This window comes from Clinocottus analis, unplaced genomic scaffold (genome assembly GCF_023055335.1).
Source record: "Clinocottus analis isolate CAN_PGR_092001 unplaced genomic scaffold, fCliAna1.0.p SCAF_15, whole genome shotgun sequence".
Taxonomy (NCBI): domain Eukaryota; kingdom Metazoa; phylum Chordata; class Actinopteri; order Perciformes; family Cottidae; genus Clinocottus; species Clinocottus analis.
In genome coordinates this window covers 7,691,020-7,704,301 of record NW_027175876.1, presented here as the reverse complement: position 1 = coordinate 7,704,301, position 13,282 = coordinate 7,691,020, and the positions used below count along the sequence as shown (strand labels likewise).

General features: G+C 46.9%; 1 protein-coding gene across 1 annotated transcript; it reads left to right on the top strand.

Annotated features, from left to right (window-relative positions):
• The first annotated feature begins 994 nt into the window (after window positions 1–994).
• On the top strand, window positions 995–5,304 carry mycn (MYCN proto-oncogene, bHLH transcription factor). Its single transcript, XM_068576453.1, has 3 exons — window positions 995–1,153; window positions 1,592–2,234; window positions 4,423–5,304. Exons 2-3 carry the CDS (start codon window positions 1,613–1,615, stop codon window positions 5,196–5,198), a joined length of 1,398 nt encoding a protein of 465 aa, XP_068432554.1. The 5' UTR covers window positions 995–1,153; window positions 1,592–1,612; the 3' UTR covers window positions 5,199–5,304.
• The last annotated feature ends 7,978 nt before the right edge of the window (window positions 5,305–13,282 follow it).

Sequence of the window (13,282 nt, the reverse complement as noted above, 5' to 3'; positions counted from 1 at the left end):
GGCCCGGAAGGAGTTTGTCGCTTTTTCGAAAGGAGCAGTGTGTACTTTCATTATTTAAGTAATCGGCTCTGTGTTTTTATGCCTTTGTCTCGCTGTGTTTAGGTGATGGTGCGAGTATCTGCTGCTGTTCCCCGAGTGTCCGTATGAGGGCGCAGTGAGCCGTACTTCGCCTTTCATCCAGGAACGCTGGATTACCCTCAGACAAAAGAGAAAATGATATGCAGGTCTACAGGAGAGCAAGAGGAGGGCCGTAGGAAGTGAAGAAATACATCTCTACACAGCATTTCAAATGAATGATACTCAAGCGTGTGCTCTGAAGAAGTGATGCTTCATCTCTAGAAATACATATTCCTCTACATTAATTTCCAACATATTGACAAATTAACCCGAGGTGACTTTTATTTGATCGTTTAAAGCAAATAAATAATCAATTAACTTTAAAATACTGCCAATGAGCAACATCAAGTGTTTTATCGATGTGTAATAAATACATGTAACTCATGAGGGCCGTGTGTGTGTGTGTGTGTGTGTGTGTGTGTGTGCTTCTGGGCTTGGGGGGTTAAAAAAGAACTGCCCTTCACTTGGACGGTTGATGCCCTCGGGTCAGTGTAGCTTCCAGCCTGCTGCAGTGCCCTTGAGCAATCTAAGCAAGACATCAAATCACTAACAGCCGCTGGGTTAGTTGCTCTGTTTCATATAGCTGATCCATGGGTCGGACATCCCAGTGGAGAGATGGGGGAAAAGAAAAGAAAGAGAAAAACCTGAGGCTGTCAATAATATACTTTTTTTCCCTTCACTCTTACTTTCCTTCTTGCTTGCTTTCATTTGTGCTCACGATGTTTAGGCTGTTTTCTCGCTTCACCTTGAAGAAAAGCTCTCAGCCAGCCAGCCTGTCTGACGCGCCGCATCAAACCCAGAAGCCCGACTGTACCACCCCCCAGCCTGGGAGGGCGGAGTCTGCTTTCCTCCCGCAGATCTGAGTGTATAACACTCTGCAGCCAGCCACAATGTGTGTCAGAGGACTGTCTGTGCTCCATAAGTAGATGACTGCTCCAAATCTGGTGTCTGACTGCTCCAAATCTGGTGTCTGTATTACTGACTGCGAGTTACGAGAAAATTTGGTTCGCACATTGCCATCCCAAGTCAGGACAAGGTGAGCATCTTTTCATTCCAGCGGTGAAATTTAGAGGCGAGCTATCATTTCCTCTCATTTTTTTTCAACCACAACAGACTCTCTATTGGAAGTGATTATTGTCATTCCATGTGTTTTTCGGTAAACACGCTTTTTAATTTTTGTTTTTATCCGAAACCACATTTTCTGGCATGTTTAGTGAGTAGTGAGTCAATGCTTCGTGTTGAACCCTTCGTGCGTCACGGTCCCATTTACGCACATTCTGAGTGATTTGTGTGGTTTTTAAACCCCACAGAGGAGTAAGTGTTGAATTTGGTGGAGCAGACTGTGTGTCTGTGTGTGGGCTTTGACTCACGCTCTTTCTGGAGCGTAGTTTTCAGGTGTGATAGAGGAGAGAGGGCATGGGGAGAGACGGTCTTTCCCTTTTTGGAGACTAAAGTATTGTTTGTTCCTTTACAGGTTTTTCGATTGTGGGATAGAATGCCAGCGATCATAAGTAAAAACTCCGATTTGGAGTTTGACTCCTTACAACCGTGTTTCTACCCGGATGAGGACGACTTCTACTTCTGTGGTCCCGACTCTGCGCCACCGGGGGAGGACATCTGGAAGAAATTCGAGTTGTTGCCCACTCCACCCCTCTCCCCGAGCCGAGCCGCGCTACCGGGGGAGCCGGCGACTGGTTCCCCGGAAGCTGACCCTCTGGGCTTCGGCTTGGGGGACCCACTGGACTGGGCTTCTGAGCTGCTGCTCCTGCCCGAGGACGATATCTGGGGGGCGTCCGACGATGGGGACCTGTTCGGCTCCGCTTTGGATACTAACCCCAACAACATCATTATCCAGGACTGTATGTGGAGCGGCTTCTCCGCCAGGGAAAAGCTGGAGCGTGTGGTCACGGAGAAACTCGGCAAGGCTATTTCCACTGCTACAGGAGGCAGGAACGTGTGCGTCAAAGCGCCGGAGGTTGTGAGCCGCAGCCCGGCGACAGAGTGCGTGGACCCCACCGTAGTCTTCCCTTTCCCGGTCAACAAGAAGAACGGCAGCAGAGACTCAACCGGGACCGTTAACACACCCACAGCCCACGGAAGCGCTCCAAGTGACTCTGGTAAGCATTTAAAGACGCGCTAAAGACTTTTGTTTGTTCTTTTTATGAAATTCAACTGACAAGAAAACTTCCAGCACTTAAATATCACGTAATTCTTATTATTACGCTTTAATGATCAGCATTACTATTGTAGGTTTTTTATTATCATCATCCTCATCTTGTTGTTGTTATTATTGACTGGCACAGAATCGGATTATCTCGTTACATTCCACGCACGCTCACGCACGCCCACAAAAGAACACACACGCACGCGCGCACAGTAGTAGTGACACAGTGGACGAGGTTTACGTAATCAGCGGGCTCTTCATCCGGCAGATGGCAGTAAAATGGGGGATTGTGTGCCTTCCTGAACTCAGTTGGCATCCGTGCCAAACAAAAAGACAACACAGTCAGTGACTGCTGTCGAGCCCGGCTGCGGGAGGGGGAGATGAAAAGGTGTTCAATAATGTGATGAGCTGATAAAGTGTCTGGTTCACGGCGCCGCGCAGGCTTTCCTTACGCATGGATTAAGGGACAATTTGCGCACAGTGGGTGAGAAATTGGCACTTGTTTTGGACCGTCTGTACAAACTGCTGCCGTAAGTTCAGCTGATAACTAAAGATAGCTTCAGGAAGAAAAACATTACACTAGAATAACATACGAGAGAAGCAAAACAAAACAAAGGTATACACCCATATAGTACATAATATAGATTGGCACACTCCCATTTCTTTGTAGGTTTAATGTCAGTAGTATGTGTTTTGATTGGGAGATGGGTGCTGTGTGTATGTAATGGCCCTAAGACTTCATATCCCATCTATTACCGCCTACAAGTTCCCTAAACAAACACTCACGGGTCCTTATCAGCGTGTTTTTGCAGTACAAAGGCCCCCAGCTTGGCACAGAGGGTAGACTCAGCCAGCCTTGCCAAACACCTCCTCCACCGCGAAGAAAAGAGGACGGAGGAGGGCCCTGGCTCCTTCTTTTAGGGGGGTGACAGCTTTGAACGAGCGCTCCATCTCGACAGCTGTCTCTCTGGCGCCGCTCCAGCTCTGAGGCTTAAAGGGTGGTGATCCGATCGCCTGCCGCCCCGCCACCCTGCGCACAGCACCGCTCCAATGCGCTTCCGCTGCTCGCAGCGCTAAGACGCGTCCTTCTTTGTGTTGCAGGGCCGATTTACTTTCTCATAAAAGAGGCAGACTTTACAGGCTACACTAGGTTTATCCCTAGAGTTAGGCCAGTATTTCTAGGAATTAGGTCTGCCAGGAAAAAGGGACACCCCAGTCCAAAACTACAGCTGTCATTCAGTGGCAGAGAACTCGGGTTAATATTGGATCTCCCAACATATACATGTTGAACTCCTCGTCCTCCTATGTATTTATACATTTTCCAGCTCCAATACATGATCTGTTCCATTCTGAGAGTGGAACACCAAACATCTTCACATGTGGCAGCCACGCCCCCTTGTCCACCCAGCTGTGCCCAGCTTTGTTTTGATGCCAGAGCCAGATTGAGTGTGTGTGTTCAGTGAGTGTTTTGAGACAGTATCCTGGTGCAGCGGTGTCTGAAGTGGGTTACTGTAAGCTGTAAAATGCCACGGTCTTCAGATGCTCCTGAGCTGATAATGAGAGCCATTATCACAAAGGCATTTTAACTGGGCCTCACACTCTCTGCCTCATGATTGGCCACATCCTCTCATCTTCAAAGGCGCCAGTCCTCGATAAGTCTCAGCTGCCTTGATTCCAGCGCAGGTTAAGACGAAGTGCTCAGCTGGGAAAAGATTTGTTCTTTTCCTTCATCCGAGGTTAAAGTGAAGTTCTTAAAGGCCCCCGCACCGTCGGATTGACTGTGGCCTCGCTGATAGACTGAAACCATCAGACTAAAACTGTCTCCCCGGAGAAGATTAAGAAACGTTTTGAAGGCGGGATAGAGAAGGAAAGGCAGAAATCCAGCCTGTCTGCTCGACAGTGAGACTGAACATGTCAACGCCTGCAAAGTAGATTAGTTGAGGAGTGACTGACACTAAGCATTAAGAGGGTTCTGCTTAAGCAAACAGCGTTGAGCAACGCTCTCGCTCCCACACACACTCTCTCGCTCACATGCATACCTGTCACCTGCTGGAACATAGATGACACAGTGGGAATGCTCGCTGTGCCAGCGCGATTAACTCACTCACATTCTGTTTGTCTTTTTTTTTTTTCTCCCCCAGAAGAGGAAGATGACGACGAAGACGACGAGGAAGAAGACGAAGAGGAGGAGGACGACGAGGACGAGGATGACGAGGACGACGAGGACGACGAGGAAGAGGAGGAGATTGATGTGGTGACGGTAGAGAAGAGGCGCTCCACTCTCAACAAGGCGTCACCCCTGGCGGCGGGCACGGTCACCATCTCCGTGCATCCCAAGAGCCAAGAGGCGCGAGGGTCCGGCGCGGTGAGTCGCTTCGTCAGCAGAGCTCCTCAGGAGCTGATCCTGAAGAGGAGCTCAGTCCACCAGCAGCAACACAACTACGCCGCCCCCTCACCGTACACTTCAGACGACGACCCCGCCCCGCCACCAAAGAAGCAAAGAACGTCAGACGCGCCTCGACCTCCCACCAGAACCATCTCGTCATGCTCCTCCTCCTCCTCCACGTCCTGCAGCTCATTCGCCAGCACGTCGGGGCCTCGCAGCAAGCGCAGCGCCAGCGGAGACTGCAGCCCGCGCGGCGGCTCCGACTCAGAGGACAGCGAGCGCCGGCGCAACCACAACATCCTGGAGCGCCAGCGCCGCAACGACCTGCGCTCCAGCTTCCTGACGCTGCGCGACCACGTGCCCGAGCTGGCGCACAACGAGAAGGCGGCGAAGGTACTGATCCTGAAGAAGGCCACTGAGTACGTGAGCTCGCTGGAGACGGAGGAGATGCGACTCCAGCAGGAGAAGGACAGGCTTCAGGCCCGCAGGCAGCAGCTGATGCGCAGGCTGGAGCAGGCTAGGACTCGCTAACAGACAACCACTACAACACAGAAACACTCACATATACCCTGGATGAACCCCCCCCCACCCTGCCTCCACTCAGTCTGAACCACCATTAGATGCACACACACACACACACACACACACACACACACACACATATATAGGCCTATACACGTATACACACACACATAAGCCTGCATATCTGTTGCACACGTACGCACACAAACATCTCAGAGGACGTTTATCTTCAAATGCCGAAACACACACACACACACACACACCTTTGAGAAAAAGGGGGAGGGGTTTGGCCAGGGGGATGCTCGGACTTTCACTGCCGCCACTTTTTTTGCACATTTGTTGACGTTAAGAATGTTTAGGGTTTACTTTTTCAATCCAGTCACATTGAGGAAAGATTTTAAAAAAAGAGAGAGAAAATAATGAGGGAGGAGAGAGGACACACCCTGTTTTGCTCTTCCCTCCCTCTGGTTTTTTATATCATTTGTATCTTGTATTTTGTTTTTTTGTACTCACTGTGACACCAGCCTGGAATCGGGTGATTCCCACAGGGATGGGTATAAGAGGGCACTTTGCTTAGAGAGTTCACGTACAAGAAGCAGTGCACACTTACTTTGCCTTCACCACTGCAAAACTGAAGAGACTATATAACGACTGAGGCGTTTTGGGTCACATAAGCAATGCCACTACAGGTTCTCTTTCTTCTCTCACTCCTCTCTCACACTGGTGCTCCAACCAAGTCAGTGGATGTATAACTGTGCACCTTGCTAGCCGACACTTTTGTATATAACAATAGTGTACAGACAAAATAAACTCAGATCTGCCTTGTTTTGTAATACATTTTGTCCTTGTTTTTTTTATACATGTCAGGAAGCTGCCAATAACCAGACTGGAAGTTTATATACCTTTAAAAGTACTGTAAGGCCTCGATTTTTGAGAGTCATGAAACTTTGTAATATAACAATATATTGTTTTTTTTCTCTTCTTTTTTTCTTTGTATTGTATCATATTACTAATTCTACACACCTTTATGCTTTTAGTGTGAACCTGATACATACTAAATTTGATACTTATATTTTCGTATGAAAATGAGTTCTCGGTAGATATCACTTTATCTTGTCATTTTTTGTTCTTTTATCTCAAATAATTCTTTTGTACAGCAAATGTGTTCTATCCTCATGTACCTGGCCTTTTTCTTAATTCCTCTTTTGTTTATATTTGTAACTATCGGGTGCATAGAACTGGGTAAACGGATATAAGATGTTTGTTTTTTTGGAATTTTAAAATGTACATTTAGTGCTGCAACTCATAGCACTTTGAAATACCTCATTTTGAAAAATAAATAGACATCATAAAATCCTCACCTTTGCCTTTGTGGATCTTTTATCGTCACCAAAACTGTGAACATCACCTTTAACCCCTTTCGCCCTTCCATATCTGTCTTTTTCTCTGTTTATTATTGGATTTGCCTCTACATTTCCGTATTTGTTTTGCTGTTCTCAAAAGACTCATCCTGACAAAGAAATACAGAGAGTGTCTTCTGTCTCAGCACCCTGCGGCTACCTCCCCCTCTGTAGCCTCTCACATCCACCCACACACACACACCTACGCACACACACTTCAAGTGCACCGGAGCACACATCCCCACACACACTCACACTCACACCCACTCCCACACACACACGCACACACACTCTCCTCTCTCTTTCCCTCTCTCGCCGACACAGCCCTTCCTACTACATTGTTCAGGCTGTTGCCATGGAAACTGGAGCAGCTGCTGAGTGGCAGACACCGAGAGTGAGTCTTTTATTTGTCTGTTAGTAGTCTGTGTATTTCTGCCTGCATGTGTGTGTGTGCGCGTGCGTCTGAATGCAAATGTCTGTATGTGTGTCTACCTTTTGTCCTGGGTCTGTGTGTGGCCCGGGCGCCTGATATCTGTGGCGTTGTGCGCTGCCGGCCACGATGCCAGGACAAGGCTGGATACTGTTTACCAACATCAGCCACATGGCTCTGGCCTGCTCCTCCGCCTCCTCTTCCTCCTCCTCCTCCTCGTCCTCCTCCTCCCTCCTTCTTTCCTCCTGTCCTCTGTGCCTCCAGTGCCGGGCCTTTGCCCAAATATGTGCCACTCAGGAGTCTGGCCAGGCGTTCACTGGAGATGGCTGAAAGAGAAATCTGTTGCCACGGTCTGAGTAGCCATTCAGCACGACAGTGTGTTCACAGAGGGAAGGAGAAAGAGACTCGCTGAGAAGGGAATTAACAGGACATAAAAACGCATATTGTTGATGACTTTGATTTATCCTTTTATCTTAAAAAAGTATTGACTGCTCGGCGTCATACGACAGGGCGACGCTTCCTCAGCATCAGATGAAAACGATACATATTAGTGCTTGAGGATGAATCAAAATGAGCGTTTTCAGCGCCGGGCTCTTCACATTGCGCTGCTTCAGACCGCATTCATCCATGGAGGATCGAGAGGTATGTTCACTTTGTGAGAGACAGATCTATATGAAGACTGATGACTTTGTTTTGGAGTTGAGACAGCCCAAGACTGAGCCTCTCGGTGGGGGAGTGGAACTGGTGGATTACGTAACAGGAGTCTGGTAGGTCTGGTGCCTTTTGTGCGCACTTACAGTGCGTGTGCGTGTGCGTGTGTGTGTGGGACAGGATCTAGTGTCTTTGTGTGTGCGTGTCCTCTCACGGGACTTCCCCTTACCATCTGCCTAATGGCTTATCCTGCTTGGTTATAGGATGAAAACAAGTTCATAGACAATAACATGCCGGAGAAAAAAAATGAAATAAAAATAACATAGTGAAGCCAACCGAGGAATGTTTGCTCTTCAGATGGTCGCTGTGGCATTTGAGGAGAAATTGAACACGCAGACACATGTGCAGTACTGCTCAAACACACACACACACACACACACATCGTGATGCATTTCCTGCCCCACACTCCTGTTGTAGAAACTGTACTCGTCTCAGCTGCTCACCCCGACCCCCCCACACACACTTGCCCCACTCATACGCTCGCACGCGTCAAACACATTTAAGCAATATAATCTTTGAAATGAGGCTAATTGTTTAAGGGGAAGCTGGCGTTCAGGGAATGGCCATCTTCTGTGTTAATCAGACATATGGCCATGGCTTTTCCCTGATTAATACCTATTATCCCTCTGCCCACTGACTGCCTGGCTGGAGCTGCCCGCCAGACACACACACACACACACACACACACACACACACACACACACACACACACACACACAACTCTAATGGGCTTACACCCCACTGACGGATGTACATTAAAGCTATACACAAAAGATAATGTGGCGTGTTTTTGTTTTTCACGTGTGTCTTGTCATCTGTTCTGAGATCTTGATTACCGGCGGCATCAATTGACAACAACTTGTCAAAACATTTCTATTGTCCTGTTGGACACCCGATCTGTATTCAACATGTTAACCTTCCCATATGGAGGAAACAATGGCTGCTGTGTGTGTGTGTGTGTGTGTGTGTGTGTGTGTGTGTGCGTGCGCCTGCAATGTGCCCAACCTCTGCACAAAGACTTGCCCGTCACCCTGCGCCACACTGCTCCGTTTGCCAAGAGCCCTGCTATCTGTAAGGGGAGTGTTTATGTGTGTGAGGGGGTGTCACCATCTGTTGAGGGCTCCAGCGCGGTCGCAGGTGCTTAGAAATGGTTGGTGTTGGGGTTGTTGGAGGGAGAGGAGCTTGATATAAGCAGGGTATCAGGGGGTATTGGGGTAGAAAACATGGATGTTGTGCGTGATGGGGGGGACGAGAGGCAGTTCCTCATTGCCCAAGCTGAGTAATATGCAGCCCTAACAAAGAGCTGTGGAGCTACAGTAATTGCAGAGCACATAGTGGACAGGGAGGCAGGAGAGGGAGGGAGAGAGGGTGGGAAGGGAGAGAAAAGGAGGCCAGAGTGTTTGATCAAAGTTTACCAAAGTCTGAGGAGATTTGCATACAGATGGTACTGTAGCCCGGCCCCCGGAATACCTATCCCTCTCTTTATTTCTCTTTCTTCGTCTCTCTTTTCTCTCTCTCTCTCTCTCTCTCTCTCTCTCTCTCTCTCTCTCTCACACACACACACACACACGCACGCACACGCACACACACTTGCACACAAATGTAATAGGGTTTCATTGAAGAATCCATGAATAGCCTTTCAAGAGCGTGTTCTGAGGAAGAAACAGCCTTGGCTGCACAACACAGCACCTCAACAAAAAAAAAGAAAGAAAAAACGAGGGAGGGAGTGAAAGAGAAAGGAGAGATAAAAAAAAGTGAGAGAAAGGCAATGATTAAGAAAGAGGACACAACAAAAGAGAATGGTTACAATGGGAAGAAAGCCTCCATGAAGCACTAATTATTAAAACTAATTCACCCGGTAAAGTTTACTTTACTGTCGTCATGAAACACACATGCATGCGCTGATATAAAAATATCTGTGCTGACATCCATTCACCTCCTTCATTCATTCTTTACCCTGGCACATCCTCAGTCCATATTGATTGTGAGTGCCATTGTTGTGCGGGCATTGATCACATAAGTGCTGTCTTCTTATGTAAGTTGCGCATTTCTTTGAAGCTATTGTTTTGGGGCAAGCTCCTGGCAATTAGACTGCTGTGCCAAGTGTCCTCGCAATCCGCCTGTCAACGCTCGAGCTCCTACGCAACATGACATCTCACAGTTCAAGCCACAAGCACGTCCACAACCAGCCCCGACTCGTCGTTGAGCTGCCGCACTGTATCACAGACAGCATATTAGGGTTTAATGTTTGACTATCAACAGCGAGCTCAATCACCAAGCTACACACCCAAGGTTTTAAGACGCACAGCTGTCAGTGAGTCATTTATAAAGCACTTTTCAAAACAGTGGTTACAAAGTGCTGTACAGAGGATTGAAGACCGAGACAAGATGATGAAACACGGGAACAAACGGCACCAACCGCCAAAACATACTTCATACAATCTAAATAAAATGACCGACGAAACAAGTGAAAGGTCAGTTCAGACCAGACTCCCCATAACTAGTATCAAGACTATATATATTTAGGGGTTAAAAGAGGGATGAAAAGAAAGTGGAGAACGGGATGAGAGGCATACGGCAAGGTTTACTCAGCTGGACTCAAACCAGGGACGTTGAGTATCATGGAGAGCCATTAGTCATAGGGTAGCTGTGCAGGGTTTTCATAGGAACTACTTTCTCCTGAAAAAAGAAAACTATTGACACTGTTCCAGAAATAAAACCATGCTGTATTTTTTTTAAAATTCTGGACCCCAAACAAAATGTAATTCACTTTCATTACTTTACCAATTGTATATTGACAAAGAAGGAAAAATGACTTGTCACCCAAACTGAACCTGTAACCTTCCAACCACATGTTAGATTCAGCCTGCTGCAAATAGCCACAATCAGCACTCCATCACTGCCATACATTGTTATATATTTATATATTGTTGCATATGGGTGGGCTATAAGACAAAGCCTTTATTGTAATCAGTAGAAACAAGCTGGCCTACTGTAAATATTGGGATTCACACTTTCAGCAGGACTTAATAATGTCGTGGCCATATGTCACAGAAACACGTTTAAGTGATTACTTATCTTAAAAGCAAGTGTGTGTCTCTATCTGTTTGTGTACAATTGAGGCTTTTGTGTCAGTTTGTGTGTATGCAAGCACACACCCACGCCTCTGTTTGTCTGTGTGTTTAGGCATATGTGCGTGTGTGTGTGTGTGTGTGCGTGTGTGTGTGTGTGTGTGTACGTGTGTTTATTTGGAGTAATCACCGGGCCGCTTCTGTGTTTGTACATCTGTATAGGGATTGATTCATGACTGCTTCTCCAGAGGAAACAGATAACAAATGGCTTTCTGGTCCAATAAACATCGCCTGCACGTAAACCAAATGAGACTAAACTAAACCATCCTCTGCCTGGACCTTGAGCACGAGGCTGAGCGGGCGGCGGGCGGGGAGGCCGTCCTGTGAGGCCGTCCTGTGCTGAGGTAAAACTCAAAGAGAGACATATTGATTGTGGGCTAATTGTAGAGTGCCGGTGTCACCTCAGGCCTACGCTGGCCTTCCAGACTCCCCGATGGTTTACACTTCCAATCAATGAGTTTGTGTTTGGATGGGGCCATGTTTGGCTGCTGCATTTTTCAAAACTCTCCACAAAATGTTGCCTAAAGTTTACCTTATAAGTTGAGAAAAAATAAGTGGAAAATCTGCATTTACGTGTGTGTATGTGTGACATATTGACGATTTCCATGCTCCCTTGTGATTCAATGGTTGATTTAATTGTCATTTAGTGTCCACTGGGGGCTGAATCAATGCGGTGTTTGAAAATTGGAGAGCTTAAACATGTCTGACCTTTGACCTTTATGCCTGCTTGGAGGGGTGGCAGTGACTGGTGGGAGAAAGTGGACTAAAGCAGGCAAATGTCTTTTGTGATATTGTACACAGAAATAATATATACATAATATAATACATATCTCATTACGTTGCAGTGTTAAGACTAGGGGAGCACATTTTCAAAAGATATCAAAAGTGAATGTTTTACAAGTGAATCATATCTTTCGTTACAGCAGCCCAGTCATTCCCTTCATTCAGGCACCGCTGAGGCCTCAGTGATGACTGTGTTCACTGCAAATCCCTCATTGCATGCCCTGGGGGGTTTGCACAAGGCCTGGATTGGGGCGAGAGCAGGATGTAGTAAAGTTGTGGAGGGAACGTTTGAGGCACATTTTGCCTGTTCAGCAACAGTCTACCTCCACACCCCAACCAAGAAACAGCATTGTCTATCAATGTACGGCTGTTTTCTTCCCATTTTCACTTAAAGCGTAGGAAACAGTTCTCTGATCAGTTTGGATGAGTCACGTTACAAGATGCTGTAAAAATACACACCTGTGATATAAATGTTCATGAATGGACCTAATAATCACAACTCACAACTCTTGCTCTTTCTGCATCGCTGCGAGCCTATTGATACATTGACGCTTGAGATCTGGAAGATGCAATAAAATAATGACATCACAATTTTATACAGATTACATTGTTCCTTGGATATTATATATGTTATCAATGACTTATTACCAACTTTAAATATAACTTTATTTATCTTTTAAACTTAAGATTCAGGGTTTGGGGCTCGACGCTGTCAATGGCAGCCTCGAGCCACTCAAGAATCTTCGAACTAATACTTCCTTTGAATCTCTATATGTCAAGGCTGTTTGCTCAATAATACCTGAAATAAAGTTATGAATGCATAACACTATCGATTTGAAGTCTTAAAGTTCAGGGAGAAGAGAATCCATTAAATAGCAGACAAACCAGAGGTAAAAGGGCCTGGTGAAGGCAGAAGAAACGGTTACCAACACTCCGAGGCGACCTCGCTCCTCGACAGTTATCTGTCGGTTTGATGGCGAGCTGGAGTGCGACGGGGCAGAGGACGTGGCCGGGCCGGGCGGCAGGATCCTCAGCAGGAGCCTCGCTGACACATGTGGGACAGAGCTCACTGGAAATCGGGTTAATGAATCGAATAGAAGGGGGAAACGGTGGGGTTACTCGTCTTTCAATATTCCCCGTCATTATCAGTTGGACCAGCACTCATGTGCACACCACCGGGAGAGGGAGAGACGGGGAGGTCAGTAGGTGGTATATCTGTGAAGACCTATGAAAAGGATGTCAAACAATACATCATGTGTGGGAGACAAAGAGACTGCTATTGACTTGTCATGGCCAATTTCTACTGGAAATAAAAGATGGTTCTGTCTCTTTTTGTGAGTGCTCATGTATATGATGTACTGTGAATATGACCGTTAGGTACCAAGTTGAATATTTGATGGCTAATTAGTTTTTTTTCTTTGTCTGTATGCAGTCTCCTCTTCTGCTGCAGCATTTCCCCGTGCCTTTGTGCGAGTGTATTCTCTCATGGGTCTTTGGTCTATGATCAGTCCATTACAGGCTTGTCTGCCTGGCTGTCACTTCTCTCTGATGGACAGAAGCACCAGTCCCAGCTTTAATAACACTAGCCTGTTTCTGCACTCCCAACACAGATGCAAATCACTGCCTCTTATTAGATTG

Excerpts from the sequence above, each read along its gene's own strand:
- mycn (XM_068576453.1), top strand. The coding sequence starts at position 1,613 with ATGCCAGCGATCATAAGTAAAAACTCCGATTTGGAGTTTGACTCCTTA. Across the intron at positions 2,235-4,422 it reads AAGCGCTCCAAGTGACTCTG|AAGAGGAAGATGACGACGAA; the intron begins GTAAGCATTTAA and ends TTTCTCCCCCAG.